This window comes from Aythya fuligula, chromosome Z, assembly GCF_009819795.1.
Source record: "Aythya fuligula isolate bAytFul2 chromosome Z, bAytFul2.pri, whole genome shotgun sequence".
Classification (NCBI taxonomy): Eukaryota; Metazoa; Chordata; class Aves; order Anseriformes; family Anatidae; genus Aythya; species Aythya fuligula.
Window position 1 is genome coordinate 13,390,294 of NC_045593.1, and position 18,843 is coordinate 13,409,136.

At 35.5% G+C, this 18,843-nt stretch overlaps 1 protein-coding gene across 1 annotated transcript in view; it reads right to left on the minus strand.

Annotated features, from left to right (window-relative positions):
* Positions 1–382: 382 nt before the first annotated feature.
* The window catches only part of NUP155 (nucleoporin 155), a 29,118-nt gene continuing 10,657 nt past the window's right edge, over positions 383–18,843 (minus strand). The window contains exons 16-35 of the mRNA XM_032206253.1: positions 17,518–17,606; positions 14,713–14,775; positions 14,452–14,602; positions 14,241–14,307; positions 13,234–13,352; positions 12,931–13,034; positions 11,741–11,874; positions 9,289–9,480; positions 8,759–8,897; positions 7,940–8,075; positions 7,353–7,506; positions 6,964–7,068; positions 6,674–6,828; positions 6,056–6,185; positions 5,700–5,813; positions 5,087–5,207; positions 4,203–4,313; positions 2,819–2,955; positions 1,907–2,007; positions 383–578 (exon numbers count right to left, since the gene is read on the minus strand). Coding sequence (XP_032062144.1) covers positions 440–578; positions 1,907–2,007; positions 2,819–2,955; positions 4,203–4,313; positions 5,087–5,207; positions 5,700–5,813; positions 6,056–6,185; positions 6,674–6,828; positions 6,964–7,068; positions 7,353–7,506; positions 7,940–8,075; positions 8,759–8,897; positions 9,289–9,480; positions 11,741–11,874; positions 12,931–13,034; positions 13,234–13,352; positions 14,241–14,307; positions 14,452–14,602; positions 14,713–14,775; positions 17,518–17,606 — 2,461 coding nt within the window. The 3' untranslated portion in view covers positions 383–439. The remainder of the gene's footprint in view (positions 579–1,906; positions 2,008–2,818; positions 2,956–4,202; positions 4,314–5,086; positions 5,208–5,699; positions 5,814–6,055; positions 6,186–6,673; positions 6,829–6,963; positions 7,069–7,352; positions 7,507–7,939; positions 8,076–8,758; positions 8,898–9,288; positions 9,481–11,740; positions 11,875–12,930; positions 13,035–13,233; positions 13,353–14,240; positions 14,308–14,451; positions 14,603–14,712; positions 14,776–17,517; positions 17,607–18,843) is intronic.

An 18,843-nucleotide genomic window follows, 5' to 3' on the forward strand; every position in this document is an offset into this window, starting at 1 on the left:
TCATCATCTTGCCTTCCACAGTTGTCATGTCTTGTTTTGATACTTGTGAAACAGATAATAAAGTAGATTCTAACACTTATTTTTCTCCATTCCTTTATGTTAAGTAAAGAAAAAGGAAAATATTTACCAAATATTTTTAATTATGAAGGGAAAGACCATAAAATGTTCTTTATTTGAACAGTATCAAAAAGAGCATTCTATCATTAAAAACAGTGGTAGTAGTAAAAGAAACTCAATCTGTCACATTTACATCCTACAATTTGTAGATACCTTTAGATGAGCAGGAATACAGACCACACAATCGATAATTGCAGCAGGAGATGCAACTTTCTCAACATTTCTTTCTGTTTTTTCTTCCAGAGATTCAGTGCAGACATCTGAACTTTTATTTTATAGTTCATTTTATCTGAGCTAATTTTTTTTTTATTACTTTAGTCAATCAGTGAAGCCGCTCTAATTTAGCCTGTAGTGATTTAAAATTCCCAATGGTAGTCTGCACTGTTAGCGTCGGGCTCATAGACTGAAGTTCAACCAGGTAGCAACTAACAGCATCCAAGCAAACATTTGTGAATCGTCGCCTTTAAAGAAAACAGAATAAAACATTGAATAACAACAAGTACCTTTATATGTTTCTATATATTAGCATTTATCTGAAATAGAAAGTGAGCAAGCCTTGGGTTTTAATGCAATAATGTATCTGCAAGATATGTCGGCTACTTTTAAGTATTTAACTATTTATTAGAAAAAAAATATTTTTAAATCTAATGCTTGTGAGTGAGGTGTAATGGGAAAATAAATGAATCATTATAATTTACCTGATATTACATATGATAAAACATGATACAGTTAATAACAAAGTGAATTATTTACTTGACAAATATTCAAATACTTAGATATAAATACAGACAGATGTACGCATTATTAATTTATACGGTAACTTTAATACCAAATCACTATTTTTAATCCCTAAGTTAATATTAATTTATTTTGATTTTAATGCCTAGTATCCACAGAAATTAACGTTAATTTAGATACTAAAATTAGACAATATTCACTTACGGTTCTAATAAGCTAGAATACTTAAATTGGCTTACCATAAAACCAAAAAAGGAAGACAGAAGTAAACCATGTATTTGAAGAGAGGATATTTGCATGTATATTTTCTAACCATAAATTGCTGTAATTATGTTGGAAGAGACATGAAGACATTGCCTAGTTCTGCTGCTTGTTTCTGAGACAGTGTAGATCTGACTGAAGTTTATATAGTCTATTCATGAAAATTGCCAACACTAGAGATTCCATAATATACAGACAAGTTTTTCAAGTATATAACAATTCTTTTAGCTAACGTTTTTTTTACTAATATCAAATTAATTTATTTCTTGTTCTGGATTAAGCTGAGTTTTGGTCTTAGAGAGTGATTAATCACCGAACTCTTAAGAACAATTTGTGAAGATTTATACATGTATTTATCTTTTCTTTTCTACAATTCAGAAACCTTTCTGCTTCTAGCCTTTCTTCATGAAACATTTCACTGTCTCATTCACAAAAAAAAGACTTGATTCTCGCTTTTCCCCACTTTTTCCAGATTCCCTCAAATTTGTCTATACTACTTCTTAAAATATATTCCTGAAAAAATCACAAAATAATCCCGTATTTTTCTCCCAAATTTTCAGTGAAAAAAACTGAAAAAGTTCATAGGCAGTTCATAGGGAGAAACCTTAGTTTTTACTGGTTAGTTTAAAATCAGGAACCTCAGTAATTACTACCCGGAAACAAATGCTATTTGTTTCTTTACCCCTTCCCAACCCCCTCAAAAAAAAAATAACATTGAGAACAGCTCAAGTGCACTGCTTTAGGATATTTTGTACATTTTACTTCCTTAGGATGTAGCTGCCCCACTTACCTCATAAGTACTCTGCTTGGATCTTGTACATATCCTGACAATAATACGTGAATACACTCCAAAAGGTGTAAAGGCTTTTTCATCCTATTCCAATATGGGTCCTAAAAAATAAATTCCAAAATATTAAGATACATATTAATGAAAAATTAAAAAAAACAGGCGGGGGGGGGGGAAGAGGAATCAACAGATGTGCACAAATTGCCAGCTTTGGTAGTTGCAACAATAATGTAAAAGAAGCAGGCATTCTATCTTATATATATTAGATCCATATTTTGAGTACTATTATGAGGTTTTAGTAGTAAAGGATACATGAGATTAACTCAGTTTTCCTTTACTTAAGTCTGTAAAGTAACAGATTTTAGGAAGTTCTGCATTCCTTACACTGTGAGGGATCTGGATTAAATGAACCAAGTTGATGTTGTTTTAATTCAGAAAACCTGTTCTACAATGCCAGAGCTACAAATATTATTTATGCCAATTGCATAACCAAAGATTAACTATTATTTATGCCTGTCGAATTGATTATATTGATGACATTAATATAGCAAATTTGAATCAATAGGAAAGCAATAAAATCAACATATTCAAAATGTGATGTTCCTTCTGCAATATAACAATACTAATCCTACTTAATACAAAATCAGCTTTAGGTGAGGTAAAAAGGTTAACAAGATCTAAACAATTTTCCTCACACTTTAGAATTCAAGTGAATAAAATCAACAGAAAAAAAAAAAGCACTAAAAGTCTTTGAGTAAAAAAAGCTATGAAGTTGATACTTAGATATATCCCAACTTTACAATTATTTACCTTTCCTGCCAAAAATTCTGATAGTAGTTGAAAACAATTCTCTCCCTCCCTCCTCCCCCCCCCTTTTTTTTTTCTTTTTGTTCTGTGTGTGGCTATTTTCCTTACCCGTGCTTTAAACAACTGGTCATATACTTCAAGCAGCCTTGGCAATGGCACTCCAATTTCTTGCATGGTATATGTTACAAAACCTACATCCCAGTTCAAAGCACAGACCTGTTGCTCTAGAAACTGCACTAAAAAATCTGGAGGAAAAACAAAATGCGATGTTTAGATTCCAACTTATGTAGCAGTCTAGCAAAGAAGGTCATTTGAAAGTGATTTATTAGCTCTAATTATTAGCTCTAAATTTGATTTTCTGTCTTCTACACCTTTGTTGGCACTTTTCACTTGTGAAGCAGATGCAACAGTTTCTCCCAGGCTGCACAAGGGAAAGGATATGCTAAATGTAACTATCTCCAAAGAAGGTATTAAGCTATCAGCAATGCATGACAGGGATTATGCAGACACCTTATTACAGTTCCACTATGGAACTCTGTTAAGAAAAGTACACCAACTTTTGTTTCAGCACAAAACACAGTATCGTTTCATTTGCTAGACTAACCAGCTCTACCTGCAACACTACAGCATCTTCATCATGTGTCAATAACAATATTTTAGTATTATTGCAGGACCAATGTTCTTTTAGAAAATAGTTTCCAGATTTTTACATAATACCATGTTGTCAGAATGTTTGAGCATCTCCAAAGCAGAAGGTCCAAAAGGATACAGAGAACTACTGAATTCTGTTTTTGAATGTGCCCCTGTAGGCAGCAGTAGATGCTTTAATAGACAACGGATAAATGTGTTTCCTATAATCTTATTACATGCGTAAAACTGTATTTTTACTTTGTACTTCAATACAAACTTAACTACTTTGTGATTTGCACAGCTACCCAAAAGCAACTGTTGCTGCCTTTTAGGCTTCATTTACTTTCAATTCAAGGTGGATCTGTATATTCTGGCTAAATCCCTAGATAAATTCTAGGAACTGCATCTGTAAAAGCCATAATGATTTTGTAAACACACAATTATAACACATTTACAAGATCTGAGGCAATTATTAATTTTATTTCTGCTTCTGCTTTCCTCTCCTAAGTCCCTTGTCAAAGTCAGTGAGCAAGTTACACGAACAATGCTTTTGTTACTAATTTCTTGGACAAAAAGGAAAAGCACCACCCAGGTATACCACAAGATCAACTCCATTACTACTGGTGGCTGAAGTAATACGTTGGTCCAGTTATAATGAAAAATTTCACAAGAAACTACAGCAATTATGTAGTATCACATGCATTGGAGGAGATAAAATTATCATTTTTTTTTTCCTTTTATAAGTTTTTTTAAAGAGACAGACATTTCGTAGGTTAGAACCTTTTTAAAGATGCTGGAAAGAAATGCGAGATGCAGTCAAATAATGCGTGTATTTATTGACTATGCAAGCTAAACTACTTGCCTAAAGGAAAGTAACGAGGTGTGCCAGCATATATTTTTCCAAGCAATACCATCTTTAGACTAAGCGCTTGCATTCTGTCAGCAGGGCTCAGAGACACACTATCGCTCAACTCTGAAAGAGAAAAAAAAATCATTTAAAAAGCAACTTCAGAAAAAAAGTTCCAAATTTACACACAACTACACTGAGATACTTAAATTTACTACTAACACCTTAAAAATCATATGCTATGTATGTCAGCACTAAGTCAACAGATCAAAGTGAAAATACAACCCTTTCTAGTAAGCATGCACATACATGTATATTTGCAGATTTTTGCTTCCTTGAAGTTGCATGCAAGTAAGTCTACTAAAAAAAATCTACAAAAAAAAACACAGTAAAATACCATCACCAAAAACTAAACAAAACCCAAACCTACAATTTATTTTTTTTTCTCAAATCACTGCCAGTGTTGTTTGCACACTGGCAACCTTGAGCACAAAACAGAATAAAAAAAACAGGAGAGTGAACTGCACGCTCATGATAAAGGTTGAGACAAATTATCACAACTGAGTAGCTAGACTTGTTTAGATGTGCCCAGTACTCTGCTTCTCTAGAAATGGGCAAAAATCCTTAAGCTTCCGCTGCTGTCAGTGATATAAAAGCCCTGAACTCCTTTAAGACTCTTTAGTCATTGTCAGGATAGACTTTCTCCTTTAGGCAAACAAACCAAAGCTATAAACTTTAACGAATTGCTCATCAATTAAATCTATCAAATATGTTACAGAATATTCCAGAAAAGATGCACCACACCTGAACACCATTACCAGTAGCAACACATAAAAGCTTTAATTATACAGTTTCCCTACACTTCTAGTTTGAACCAATCTTAGTCCATTTAAACCTACCTTTCTCAATGATTTCTTGCCAGAGAGTTTGCACCAAGATAGGATCAGAATGACCTGCACAGTGTATAATTGCAAGCTTACACTCTGAGAGCTTGAAAGGGTCAGCAAATTCTCCATATAGCTGAAAGAAAAATGACCAGGTTTGGCATTTCAAATAGAATGAAGAATAGATTTTTAAAATCAATTTTTCTTTACTTTACACAGTAAATATCAGACTATAAATGGTGCACTGCAAGTAGCTGTTGTCAAATACTACATGAAAATGATTTTTATTTAATATATTTAGTTTAACTTCTTAAATATAATCCCCATTTTTTTGTATGAGGCTATAATTAATGCTGATAATTTTCTAACATGACGCTCCAATAAATCAAGAAATCTAAGAAACTTAAGAAAGAAGATCAACACAAGGAAGAAATCAAAGTACTGAAGACTGAACGAATATCAAAGCACAGAAGAAGACAGTCTAGGCTAACATAAACACTCTGAGACCAGGAATGCTAAACAGTCTATCAGTTTTTATAGTCAACATCAGATCATTCTTTGTAGTGCATGCCCCCTTAATCCCCAAATGTAATAAATTGACATTTAATACAGAGAAATTTCTAACCACCTTGGTTATATCCATCAGCTCAGCATCAAGCTGGGAGACTGCATCTTGCACTGAAGAATGATGGGAATATTGCCGTTGTAATGTTTCTTGTATTTGAAGCTGAATCCTTGCAACCTTGGGTAAAAACAATTTCAAGCTTGGATTAATTTAATCAAATCTTAGGAGTACACCCAGTATTAGCATTACCTTATTTAAATGTAGATGCATTACTGCCTTACATCCCAGAGCATCAACTGCATAACTTAAAATAGTGAAAACTGTTTCTACAGATTTTGTAATAAAAATGCCATGTGCAATGTGTGAACCAAGTGCAGTAATACAGACACAATGTAGCTTAAATAAGTACTTTTTCTTACTTCCATTTTTTCTTCAAGTTCATGTAGGAATTCACCATCTGCAGCTATAGAAGATATGGTAGTGGAACTTTTGGCACTCAAAATAGCACGTGCAATGTATTCAAGACGCTGCTGTAGAGAAATTTCTGTGCTGCAAAACAAATATTTAACGTGTAAAATGGGTATCAAGTATAATTACATATCAAGTATAATTATATATATGTAAGAGTTCGTCATACTCTAACTAGACCCTGGAAATTAGCTAGTATCTTCTCCTGAATTTTATTAAGTCATGTGAAACATTATAGCCAAACTATGTAACCCCTTCTTTGTGCATGCACATTACAGTACACTTCTCAATCAGCTGCTCTACAGTTACGCAAACACATTATAAAGTTCTGTATCAGAAATGACCACTTCATAAACTGTACTTACAACAGGAATTATGTTGCAAGCTAATGCATAATACATAAAATACACATTTCATTTTTTTTTCAAGAATGCCTCGTATTGAAAACTAACATATTCCATTCATTCACTTTTCTTTTTTTTTCCTTCAGCAAATGCCTTGGGCATTGGCCTTTTCTTAAAATATCTATGCATTAAGATTTTTTTTTTAAAGTCACATATAATCCATACCTATGTAGGTCAGCCAATTTAGCCAAGACTCGGGCTGCATTACTGAAATTTCTGTTCTTTTCAAAGTATCTCCATAGTAAATCCATATAACGGACTTTGTTTTGGTCAATTTTGGTCATCCGCACAAGGTAGGGTTCCAAAAAGGGGGCAGTCACCTACAAAGGTCAAAAAGACAACAATTATAGGCCTGCTCTCTCCTCTCTTTTAAAACATCAGCATTATTACAATTAACTCTTCTAGTCCAGTGGAACCCTCCAAAAAATTATGTCCTTCAATACAGATGAGCTCACCTGTAATAGTTTGTCAGCCAAATCAACTTGTATCAACCAGTTGTAAAGTGCAATACTAAACAGTTCATCCGTTGAACGTTGAGCTAGCTTTAGCATTTGTTCAAACTAAGGGGAAAGAAAGACCAAAACCATTAATACAGAAGAGGTTACAATACATAAAGTACTGAATATGTACATGACAATCTTTAGTTATTTAGTTTCCTGTGGTATGTCATCGTTTTTATTAACATACCACAAAGAAGCCAATTCATGACAAAGCTTAACTTTTATCTGTTTTGCTAATCTTTTCCAAATGTCCTTATTTATTTATTTATTTATTTTTTAAATTCTACACCACTTCTAATCACACTTTTCTGAGTGTAATCACCGAGTGTAGTCAGATTTCTTACATGGTGTCCTGCTTCTTCATTGCTTAGCATGTTGGGGTCAGACGACAGCACTGGAGGACCTGGCTTTTTGGGTACGCTGGGAGACTGGGGAGCAGCTTTACTTTGATTCACTAACTCCTGAAGGGTGTCAGTGATACACTTGTAGCTGTTAAGTCTGTAAATAGAGCAAAACAAAAAAGCCTAATAATTTTCATTGTAACTATCTATGAAGTTCTACTTCTTTTTTATTTTATACCTTAGTAGCCATAATTACTAAAACTAAAAGCTAAAATTAAAAAAGGTCAGGTAGCATTATCAGCTAGTTTAAGCAATCTAGTTCATTCAGTTATCTTTCCAACAAATAATTCTGTATTGTCCAGATCACAGTATTTTCTGTGTATTTCAGTTCACCCTCTGTTCCATATTAAGTTGGTGCCATATTAATTATATTCTAGGAAAGTACATTGGGCAAAACCCTCTACATTGTGTCTGTTATTTTAAAATGCTTGTTTGTCATTACCCTCCACATCTTCCCCAAAAGGCTACTTTTCCAGGCACTTGAAATCAAGTACCCCACATAAAGCTAACAACATATAATGAAAACTTGCCTCTCTTGAAAAGCTTGGAGTCCAACAACATCCTCTTCTGGTTCTCCATTTTTATAGAAATGAAGGCCAAGACCTTGGGGGTCTTTCTTCTCAGCAGCAGTAAGAGACAGTTCTACTACTCCCTCATAGAAACGCACTATAAATAAATAAAAATTAAAAACAAACAAACAAAACCCACAAATAACATTGTTCATTGTTGTATCAAATTTATGACAAATTTTAAGTGACAACAAATACTACTCATTTTATCAAGCAAGAAAAAATAAACCCTATTGCCTCTGGTATGTATCTTATAAAGTTTAATACCTATTCCTTTGGGATTATATCTAAGTTTGAAATTACATATTTGTATAACAAAGGCTGAAATCTTGACTGTTACGACAGTTATATCTACATTTAAATTATGTACTAGCTTCTGCTACACAAGGTATGACTAAGAACCATCTTTCAAAGAGCTCGTTTTGTATAAAGACTCACCCTGCAAAATACTATCATTTACCCTATGTTTACATTCAGTCCAACAACTTTGCTAGAAACATTTTTACTACCTGCATTGAACAAATTGAAAGTGGAATAGAGGAAGTGGATAGGAATACTTTTATACAGAAGTGTTTATTTTTGTTTTCTGGTGAAATCTAGAAAGGCTTTAAACAAGTACAAGTTGATACATGTTTATTGTGAGAGTTATTATGAAACTGTTTATGGCAAAACATCACTGTAAGATCAGTTAGAAGTCAGAAAACAAAACAAAACAGAAGGATGCCACAAAATGATATAACAGAAACTGCTTACCAGAAATAGATCAGTGATTTCTCTTACCTTGCCTGTATTGCGCACAAACATTAGCAAGGTCTACTTGATTGCTAATCTTTTGGTACTCTTTCAGTGACTCTCTTAGCATCTTCTCTTTTTCCAGTTTGTTTTGAGCCTGTCGAGATCGCTGAAGCAATTCATTTGCCTACAGATAAATGATGGGAAAATGAAAATTATTCAAATCAAGTGAGGTAGCGGGTTATTATGTCAAGCTTCACAGCTGAAACAATAGAATCATCATCTCAAAAAAAACCTCCTCTTGTCAGCTGATAATAGCCATAATGCCTCAACCCATATTCAGGGCCTTGTACTTAGATGTGTTGAACTTCATAAGGTTTGCAGGGACCTATTTCTCAAGACTATCAAGGTCCCTCCAGATGGCATACTTTCCCTTCAGCATGTTGACCACACAGTGATCACACAGCTTGGTGTTGTCAGCCAACATGCTGAAGATGCACTTGATCCCATGGTGCATTTGCACTCTAATACACTCTAATGCTGTGTTTTGGTGCTATAAAATCTGGAAGTGAACTTACCTTGGAACAGACAGCATCATCAGTGCTATACAGAAGAGGACAGATATCTTGCAGATGGGCACTGATGCCATCCACAGCAGCATTATCTCTGATATAACAGTTTATAAGAGAAGCGATGAGTGCTCCAGTCAACTCTCTGTCTCTAATTACCAAGTCTTTGAAAGCAGTAATCTTTAGATGTTCTTGAAGTTCCTGAAGACAGACAGAATTTTATTAGCTCAAAGTTTTTACTGAAAGTAAAAATCATAGAATTATTGAATCATTCAGGTTGGGAAAGACCTCTAAGATCATCTAGTCCAACCTCTAGCCTAGTAGTCCACCACTAAATCAAGCTACTAAGTTCTACATCTACGTGTTTCCTGATGACCTCCAGGGATGGTGACTCAACCACTACCTAAGCAGCGTATCCCAATGCCCCACAACTCTTTCAGTAAAGAAATAATAATTAGTATCCAACCTAAATCTCCCCTGGCACCACTTGTGGCCATTTCCCCTCATGTTTTCACTTGGTGTTTGGGAGAAATGCTTGAGTCCCACCTCACTACAACCGCTTTCAGGTAATTATAAAGTACAGTAAGGCCTCTCCTGAGCCTTCTTTTCTCTAAGCTAAAAAACCCCAGCTCACTCAGCCACTCCTCATAAAACTTCTTGTCAAGCTTTGCCTTCACCAGTTTTGTTGCCCTTCTTTGGGCACAATGTTTTGGACACAAAACGTTACAGCAAAGTTAACTGCTTCCAGAAAATAAACACATGCAAACCTCCAAGGACTGAAGTATAGGCAGCACATATATACATCTTATTTAGCAAAATGGAAAGTATTAGAGAGGAAAGCACTATCAGTGACAAGGACTAGATTCTCAAATGCCAAAGGACAGTGAAAACTCTATACATCTTCCTGTTACCTACACTGTGTGTCACTTCTGTTTCAGTTCTCTGTGAGAAAGGAATAAGCAGTTTTTCCTGTACTTCACAGGGCACTGTCAGAATGCTATAAAATGAATACATCATGGTTTTTAATAACAGGAACCATCTGAGTTCGGTCATAGATGAAAACAACAGATGTAGAATGAGAAGGAAGTTTTAAAAAAGTTTATAATGTTTTTTAGAAGTTTATAAAGCTTTATAAAAAACATCTTTCTGCTTTTTTATATTAAGTTACATGGAAAGTTGTTCATCTTTCTAAAATTATTAGGAACATTTGCTCATATAGAGCTAGCTGACAGTAGAGTCTATTGATGACCACTGGATTAAAATAAAATACTATTACAAAAACTCTAAAACTATTGTAGGGAGAGAAGAAGGTTTTACTTGTTAAACAATTAGTTAACTCCTTTCCTTGTCCATCTCAAGAGAAAAGCTGCTTGTGAGAAATCATGTTAACTCCCAAGATGACAATGTGAAAAGCTTCAACATTTGGGCATTTATAACATTTTAAAATTGTTCTTTTCAGTGATAAAGAATACAACTTTTAAAATAATAAATTCTTCTGTGAAGTGCTAGAACAGAACGCCAAATTTTCATATAATTAACAGATGCAAATCCAAGACTAGCAGAGGGTACAGAGTAGTAGTACCCATAGTTCTGTAAGTTTCCTTCCTTACAAACAAGGAAAGACTGAAAGAACTTGTTTAGCCTGGAGAAAAGAAGGCTTGGGATGGGAGGAGGGGGAATCTTCCTAATACTTGTAAATAATTGGTAGAAGGGTGTAAATAAGACAGAAACAGATTTTTCTCAGTGGTACCCAGTAACAAGACAACATAAAATGGACAGAAGTTAAAACACAGGAAATAACTCCTTGATATATTATTCTTGTTATTGTTATTTTACTGTTAGGGTGTCTGAACACTAGAACAGGTTGTCAAGAAAGGTTGTGGAGTTTCTGTCCTTGGAGATGTCTAGTCAAGACCTGACTAGACATGGGCCACGTGCCCATGTCTAGAAACAGGAGTTGACTCTCCTTTGAGCAGCAGGAGGCAGACCAGATGATCTCCAAGTGATCCTTCCAAAATCAGCTGTTCTGTGACACATTCTAGATGTCTGCACTTGTAAGTGCAGGGTCTGAAGTCTCTACAGCACTATTGCTTTCCACCATAAAAAAAAACACTCTAATAACAGTGAAGTAAACAATTTCCTCTAGGCTGGGCAACGTTAGTCTACTCCTTTCAGTACACATCTTACAAAATGTGGTCAAAGTTTCAGCATACCAATTTTTAAAACACGCTTAATAAAAGTAAAGTTAAATCTACTGTTAGTGACACATCCAGTTATAAGATCAATACTACTGGAAGTCTTTTAAAAATAAACACTTGCAACCTGAATAAAAATCTATATGCAGTTTAAAATTCATAATCTGCCCCACAATAAGTAATACCCCTTTGGGAGTATTAATATAGCAAAGACATTCAGGCTTATTAAATATGTAAGAACTAAAGTCGGATAATTCAGATCATACCTTCTGAAGCTCACCCACAACAACATTAAATTGGTGCTCACACAGCAACTTCCATAAAGCCAGTGCCTGACAGGTTTTGCGAACAAGCTGCTGGATGCCTTGAAGTGAAGTTTTCTCAGTTAACTGTGCCTCAGCTGAAAAAGCAAGAGAATGTCAATAAGTAACTATGTTTTACATGTTTTGAATTAGTATGTTGATTTTTGAGGTTTTACAGAAACAGTCTCTTAAATTTCCAATTTTTCTTCTCCTCCATTCTTGATTAATGCTTTTAAGTTTTTAGCTCTTTGGAGGAAAGAGCCTTGTTAACATTTCCCTTAAACAAATACCATCTGTTAACATTTATTGCCAACTACTAGGAGTCTTTTCTGAAAAGTATGGCTTCATGTGAGCTTCAATATGGATTTCCATAATCAGTATCAAGTTTTACCTTGATTATTCATAAATATTTATTATATATGTATTTTAATGAATATAAAGTAAATAAAAACAAAACCACACATATTCTATTCTTGTTAATTACCTGCATTTGCTTTTAAAAAGAACAATTATAATTACATCTTTGGTTAACACTGTACAGTCTTTAAAGCTTAGGTCTGAATGAAATGACTACACTGAAAACTAGCAAGATGTATTATATTCACTCAAAGAATATAATGGGCATACTTACTACATGGGTTGAACATAATTGCAACAATTTATGTCTTTATTTTTCATTGGATCATAGAATGGTTTGGTTTGGAAAGGACCTTAAAGAACAACTCCTAACTCCAACCCTCCTGACATAGGCAGGGACACCTCCCATCATCCCAGGTTGCCCAAAGCCCCATGCAGCCTGGCTTTGAACACTTCCAGGGATGGGGCATCCACAGCTTCTCTGGGCAGCCTGTGCATCACTTCCTTCAAAAGAAATAATTTCTTCCTAATGTCTAATCTAACTCTGCCCTCTTTTAGTTTAAAGCCATTCCCCCTTGTCCTATCACTCCACTCCCTGAGAAAGAGTCCCTCCCCAGCTTTCTTCTAGGCCCTTTTTAGGTACTAGAAGGCTGCAACAAGGTCCCTCCAGAGCTTTCTCTTCTCCAGGCTGAACAACCCAAACTCTCTCAGCCTATCTTCATAGGAAAGGTTCTACAGCCCTTCAACATCCAGATGCACAATTCCCTTATGCTTCTAATTTAAAAGTAGTTGCATACCATGATATTTCCTTTGGAGTTCTTGTTGCACTTGCTGAGAGCTTCCACCATCAGGCCTCATGAAACCCAGGAGCCTCTGTTGGAGATTAGCTGGTGTGCTGAAACTGCAATTCCAAAATAGAGAGATGCTAATTTGATGACAAATACTGAATAATTTAAAGATGAAATCCAACACATTGTTTTTAGCGTCTGAATAGTTGAAGCTGAAGACCATATAGACTTCAACTCAACAAACAGATGTGCATGGATTAATTTTCAAGAGCTGAATGTTAAATACGAATAGCGTAACACACAGAATAATACCTTGGGTTTCCAAGAGCTCCTACTGTAGCAAACTGAGAATTTCTATCCAGAAATTCTTGTAAACCTTTGAGTTCTTGTAGTACGCATTCCAACACATGGGATGGAACACTGCTTTCTACCTGCAACAGTCAGCAATTTTCATTACAGAAGGCTTAGACATTCCAACACATTTTTCTGGAAGTTTACAATTATAAGCTAAAGCCACTAAAAAGACAAATGCAAAGAGGGTGCAACAAATAAGCTCCACAATAGTAATGCTATCACTATAACACCACATCAGTTATACCACGCTTCTTAGGGAGGGGTGGAAAGTGTGAAAAGAAAGTAGTCCTCCTAAGACATACAACATTAGACACTACTTCCTTTGACTCTCTGATAGCCAAATCAGCTGTGTTTTACCATTTCCAACTCCAAATCACAATGACTGAGCATCACTAAGACAAAGTGTAACTGCCAGGGTGTTCCTGAGTCTCCCAGTTGCCTTGTAACGGGAGGAGCAAGGTTTATGTAGCAGTTAATTTTGCATTGCTGAAATTATTCAGTTCAGGATTATATTAACATCCAGAGTCAGAAAACATTTTGTTGTTTTGGTCATGAACAAAAAGTGAAATGCAAAGGTATTAGTGAGGAAGATGCTGGAAAACTGTCTTAGGTACTTATATAACTGCAATGATTATTCTAATCTACCAAATCATTTAATATTTAGGCGTTGTCTGGATGGGGTATGCAGAAACAATGGAAGTGAAATCACTAAACACAGAAGAAACTGGCCATTGACAACTGATAACAGATAACATTCAAAATAGTAACTTAAAAAGATTTTAACTTACAATTAATTCATAGCTAAGCACTTAAATATAATAAAAAAAAACCAACACATTACAATAAGAATTGTGTTTTTTGCTTTTTTTTTTTCCCTGATCAGTTTTTAATTGGGAATACATGTATAAAGGGCTTCAGAGATATTCTGAAAGGAACCTTTAAAAATACAACAAACTTTTACGTACTGCAACAACTTCTCGATTGCCACTTTTGAAAACTCGCTCCACCACTATACTGCCATCCCAAATATTTCTGCAATATAAACCAGAATTGTGTTAAAAGCCACAAGTATCACAAGTTTGCACATTTTCTACATAGAATTTCTTGAAGAAATAGGAATGTTTTTGATTCAAGGTCTAAAGATCTGGATGAAAATTTTTTACATGAACACCTCACCCTATAATCCGAGCAAAGTATATGCAGATGCCATTGTGTCTTCCAGAAAATACTATCTCCGGACCCATCATACCGCTAATAGATGTACCAGGGTGAGACATGGAATTCCCAGAAGGAAACATGGGGGTTGACATACCAGGAGACTGTAAAGCTAGGATAAAGGTAGGCAAATATTACTCCATTTATTTTGGATGAAAATAAAGAAGAAAAAGCCTAGTTGAAAAAAACCCTCCATTCCTCTAACAGAGAAAGAGTAGTTACCTTGCCCATGTGTTGTCAAAAAGCTAGGATTAGGATATGGAGTATCAACAGCCAACTGGGAAACTAAAAAGGAAACGAAGAAAAATATTATTTTTGTTTGTTTTGAAAAATACAATCCACAGAAACCCTATGCAAAAGCAGCAAAGTTGTCAAACCATGTCCTTTAAAGTTAGAAAACACAGCCTTTACACATTCCAACAGCTTTTAATTACAGGTAAATAAAAAATTGCATTAATTTCTGTTGAACACAACACTCTGTAAATTAACCAAACAGATATGATTCTTTCAACAGCAGTTATTAAGCATTTTTGCTTTCAGCATTCTTGTATTATGTGTTTCACACCATCAGTTCCCTGCACTGATTATCCACATGCTTCTTCCTGTTCCTTGTTTTCTGACAGCTCTTGTTCCTGATACAGCCACCTACTCTCTAAGCGTTCACTTTGGGTCAGTTAGGCATTTTCAAAGAATACCAGTTTTAACTTTGAAACACGAAACTGGAACAAACTATTATTAGTAGTAAAAGTTTTACTTCTTATGTATTGCTGCTGGACACACACTACAGCAACACTGATTGGAACACTCAGTTTGAAATGTCCTGAGTCTGTGTCCTGGTTTCAGTTAGGACAGAGTTAATTTTCTTCCTAGTAGCTGGTAGGGTGCTATGTTTTGGATTAGGATGAGAAGAGTGCTGACAACATGCTGATGTTTTAATTTTTGCAGAGCAGTGCTTACACCAAGCCAAGGATGTCTCAGCTTCTCACTGTCCTGCCAGTGGGCAGGCTGAGGGTGCAGCAGGAGCTGGGAGAGGACAGACCCAGGACAGCTTGACTCAAGCTGGCCAAAAGGGTATTCCATACCATCTGGGGTCATGCTGAACAATATACAGGGGTGGCTAGCCAGGGTGGGGGGACCGGCTGTTCAGGGTTAGGCTGGGCATCGGTCAGTGGGTGGTGAGCAATTGCATTGTGCATCACCTGTTTTGTACACATTATTATTAGTACTACTATTATCATTATTATTGTTATTATTATTTTCCTGTCTTAATAAACTGTCTTTATCTCAACTCTAAAAGCTTCCCTTTCCCATTTCTCTCCCCCATCCCAGAGAGGGAGGGGGAAGGGTGAGAGAACAGCTGTGTGGTGTTTAGCTGCTGTCTGGGTTAAACCACAACAGTCTGTTTTTCTCCAAGTGAGCCTGGACTCAACTTCAGCTGAGGATTTTCAACTCTTCTGCGAATTAGTACTTAACTTAAGACTACAAAGTGTGATGAACACATGTGGTCGCCTACAAAAATGTCCAGGTGCCAACAGCATGTAAGATGATACAGCATGGAAAGGGCAACAAAACTCAACCTTAAAAACTGGTTTGTATCAAAGAATCAGTCCTTCTTGCCTTATTCACTACAGTTCTCTCAACTTTGCAACATACTGAAGTGCAAATGATCAAGTCTTTCACTGACCAATCCCAGTTCTGAAAGCACATTCTCCTGTGTGCCAAGCAAAGCATAATCTTGCAAGAAAAGTAGCATGCAAATGTCTGACTAGACTTTCAACAGGGAGAACACAAGAGGCCTGGCCTTGTAACACTAACATTATCTTAATGCAGTTTCACATGCAAAGTTTCAAGGTGTTTTCAAAATACTGTCAGCACTGTTCTGACCCACCGCATGGGTTATCCACAATATCAGAATCTAAATTTCACATTACAGTTCTCTACCCTGTGAACAAATAGAGTGAGCAGTGGCAGAAGAATGGTGCCGTCTTCCACATGGACCTGTCACTGAAGCAAAATAAAAGAACACACTTTGACACTACATTTCAAAATGGCATATATGACTGCCAATTATTAGAACAAACAAGCAAACAATTAGACTTGGGAAAAATACATTTACTTCCCATAAGAGTATATTTCAGTGATTACAGAGCTTGCTAGTATTTCCCCCACACCCTTCTTTCACTCTCATTCTGGCTCCTAGCACCTGTCCTCTCCATACCTGCTTTCTTCTTTAAGTCCTATTTAATTTTACATTCTTATGCCTTGCCCACATTGCAATTATTCCACACTATCAGGCTTGGAAAGTGATGTCATTGATGTGCTATAGATAGCCACTATTCTTAGCATGTCAATCATAGTTAAGAATTCTGTAAGTGAATCAACTAAAACTTTATCTAAAACAGCACACATCTCTCCAATATGTTTGAATTTGGATGTAGGTCAAAACCAGTACTAAAATTGAATTTCTTTGCATTCCAGGCAATCAAGTTCTTTCCCAAAACTGGTATGTAAAATTCAGTGCCACGTGTCAGATAAGCTTAAAGGATCTTGGAAATTAACTAAGTAATCCCTGATAAAATAAATAAATTCAGTAGTTTAATCAGAGTTCCAAATATATCATTAATTGCTTTAAAAAGAAAACACCACAACTCTTATGATCTGGAATTAAATGAGTTAACATGCTAGCGGGCAACTTCCTTAAGCAGTTGTAGAAGACTGGACAAAATCTAAGTGGATACAGATAATATGGAAGGGACTCTAGTAAGTATGACGTTCAAGGAAGACTAGGTACTATTCTCATTTTTATGTGGCACTGATGATCTGTGCAGAAACCAAGTGTTTAAGCTTGAGCTTTTACAGGGAGAAATCACACAAATGACTTATTTATAATGACACTGCAAGATACTCTGATACAGGCACATAATAAGCAAGTAATCTTGAACACAGATACTTGTAAGAAGACAAAACGCAACATATTTAAAGAAAAAAACAAAACTTGTCCAAATTCATGAAATGGTTGCTACTCACCAGCAGAAATGGGAGAACCTAAGATAGGTCCAACGTTGCTTGGAGGAGGCAGAGCTGATGGAAATCTCATTTGTGCCTCTCCACCATACCTAAAGTTTATATGCAAAGAAAAAAATTCCTCACACTTTATACATACTCAATTTAATTTTCGTATCTTGGAAAATTAACCGCAATTTTGGGGTTCTTTTAAAATGAAGAACAGAATATCGGCACAAGTTTTCAGAAATGTCTGTAACCGTGAGATACTCATTTTGGCACATAAAAAGAAATCTAACTGAAAAAATGTTATATGAAAGGCATTAACATACGTAACTACAAAGTTAAATGAACAACAGTCATATTCTTCACGAATGTTTTAAGTTCTATGGTGATATGATCAGAGGTTAAAGAGGAATTTACCACTCCTCAAAACAGGCTTATGCTATAGTTTCTTTTTAAAGCTTCCCTATACATGGAAATGGGAAGAAAACAGTTGAGATGGCCCAAGCTCATCTTCCTATAGTCCAGAAGTAATTTCTGTCTGTCTCTCTCCTACAGTGCTACATGAGCCCTAAAAGGCTACAAACCATTTTCCGTCAGGCAAGTATTCATGACACCTCCTTAGATGAAAGGGAAGCCTCACTCAACAGTCCAAGGCTTTTCTCAGCGCCTGAAACTTTGTGCTATGGCAAAGCAACTGAAGTATCAACTTGCCTACACATCTTCAAAGCCACAAGAACTAATTCTACAACAATACTATCCCAATTTTTGGACACTTCATGTATGTTTCCCAGGATGTAACATACTTTAAGAAGTGATCAAATAGCCTCCCCAATTCTATACTGAAAGAAATACAGCTACACAAGTCATACATATCATTAGAACTCACAAAGAACAAAAATACCTAGCTGCTAGTGGGAGAACATTTACCACAAGACAATCAGCTCTATAACCTCTGATCCACAACTAGACTGATAAAACAGTTCAAAACGTTACTTGAAATAACCTAGACATAAGAATTGTTAAGTTTACTGCATAGTAAGTGCCAGGATGCATAAGAAACACTATATTACAAATAATTCACCTTAGCATCTTCAATTTTAAGTTACAAACTACTTTCTCTTTCTCTGTACAGTATAATCATGCTACCACCTACCTGATCTGCTAAGATTGCCTATTGATTCTGCAGTCATAAAGTAATTACCTTATAAGTTATCTGGTAAAATGAACATTAGTTCTCATGTTGTAATTAATCTTAAGCATGTTGTCTTTTATCTCCAATTTGAATGATGGCTTGGGGATTCTAAATTTGTCTTTTTTTTTTTTTTCCCATCTGAGTTGGCATGA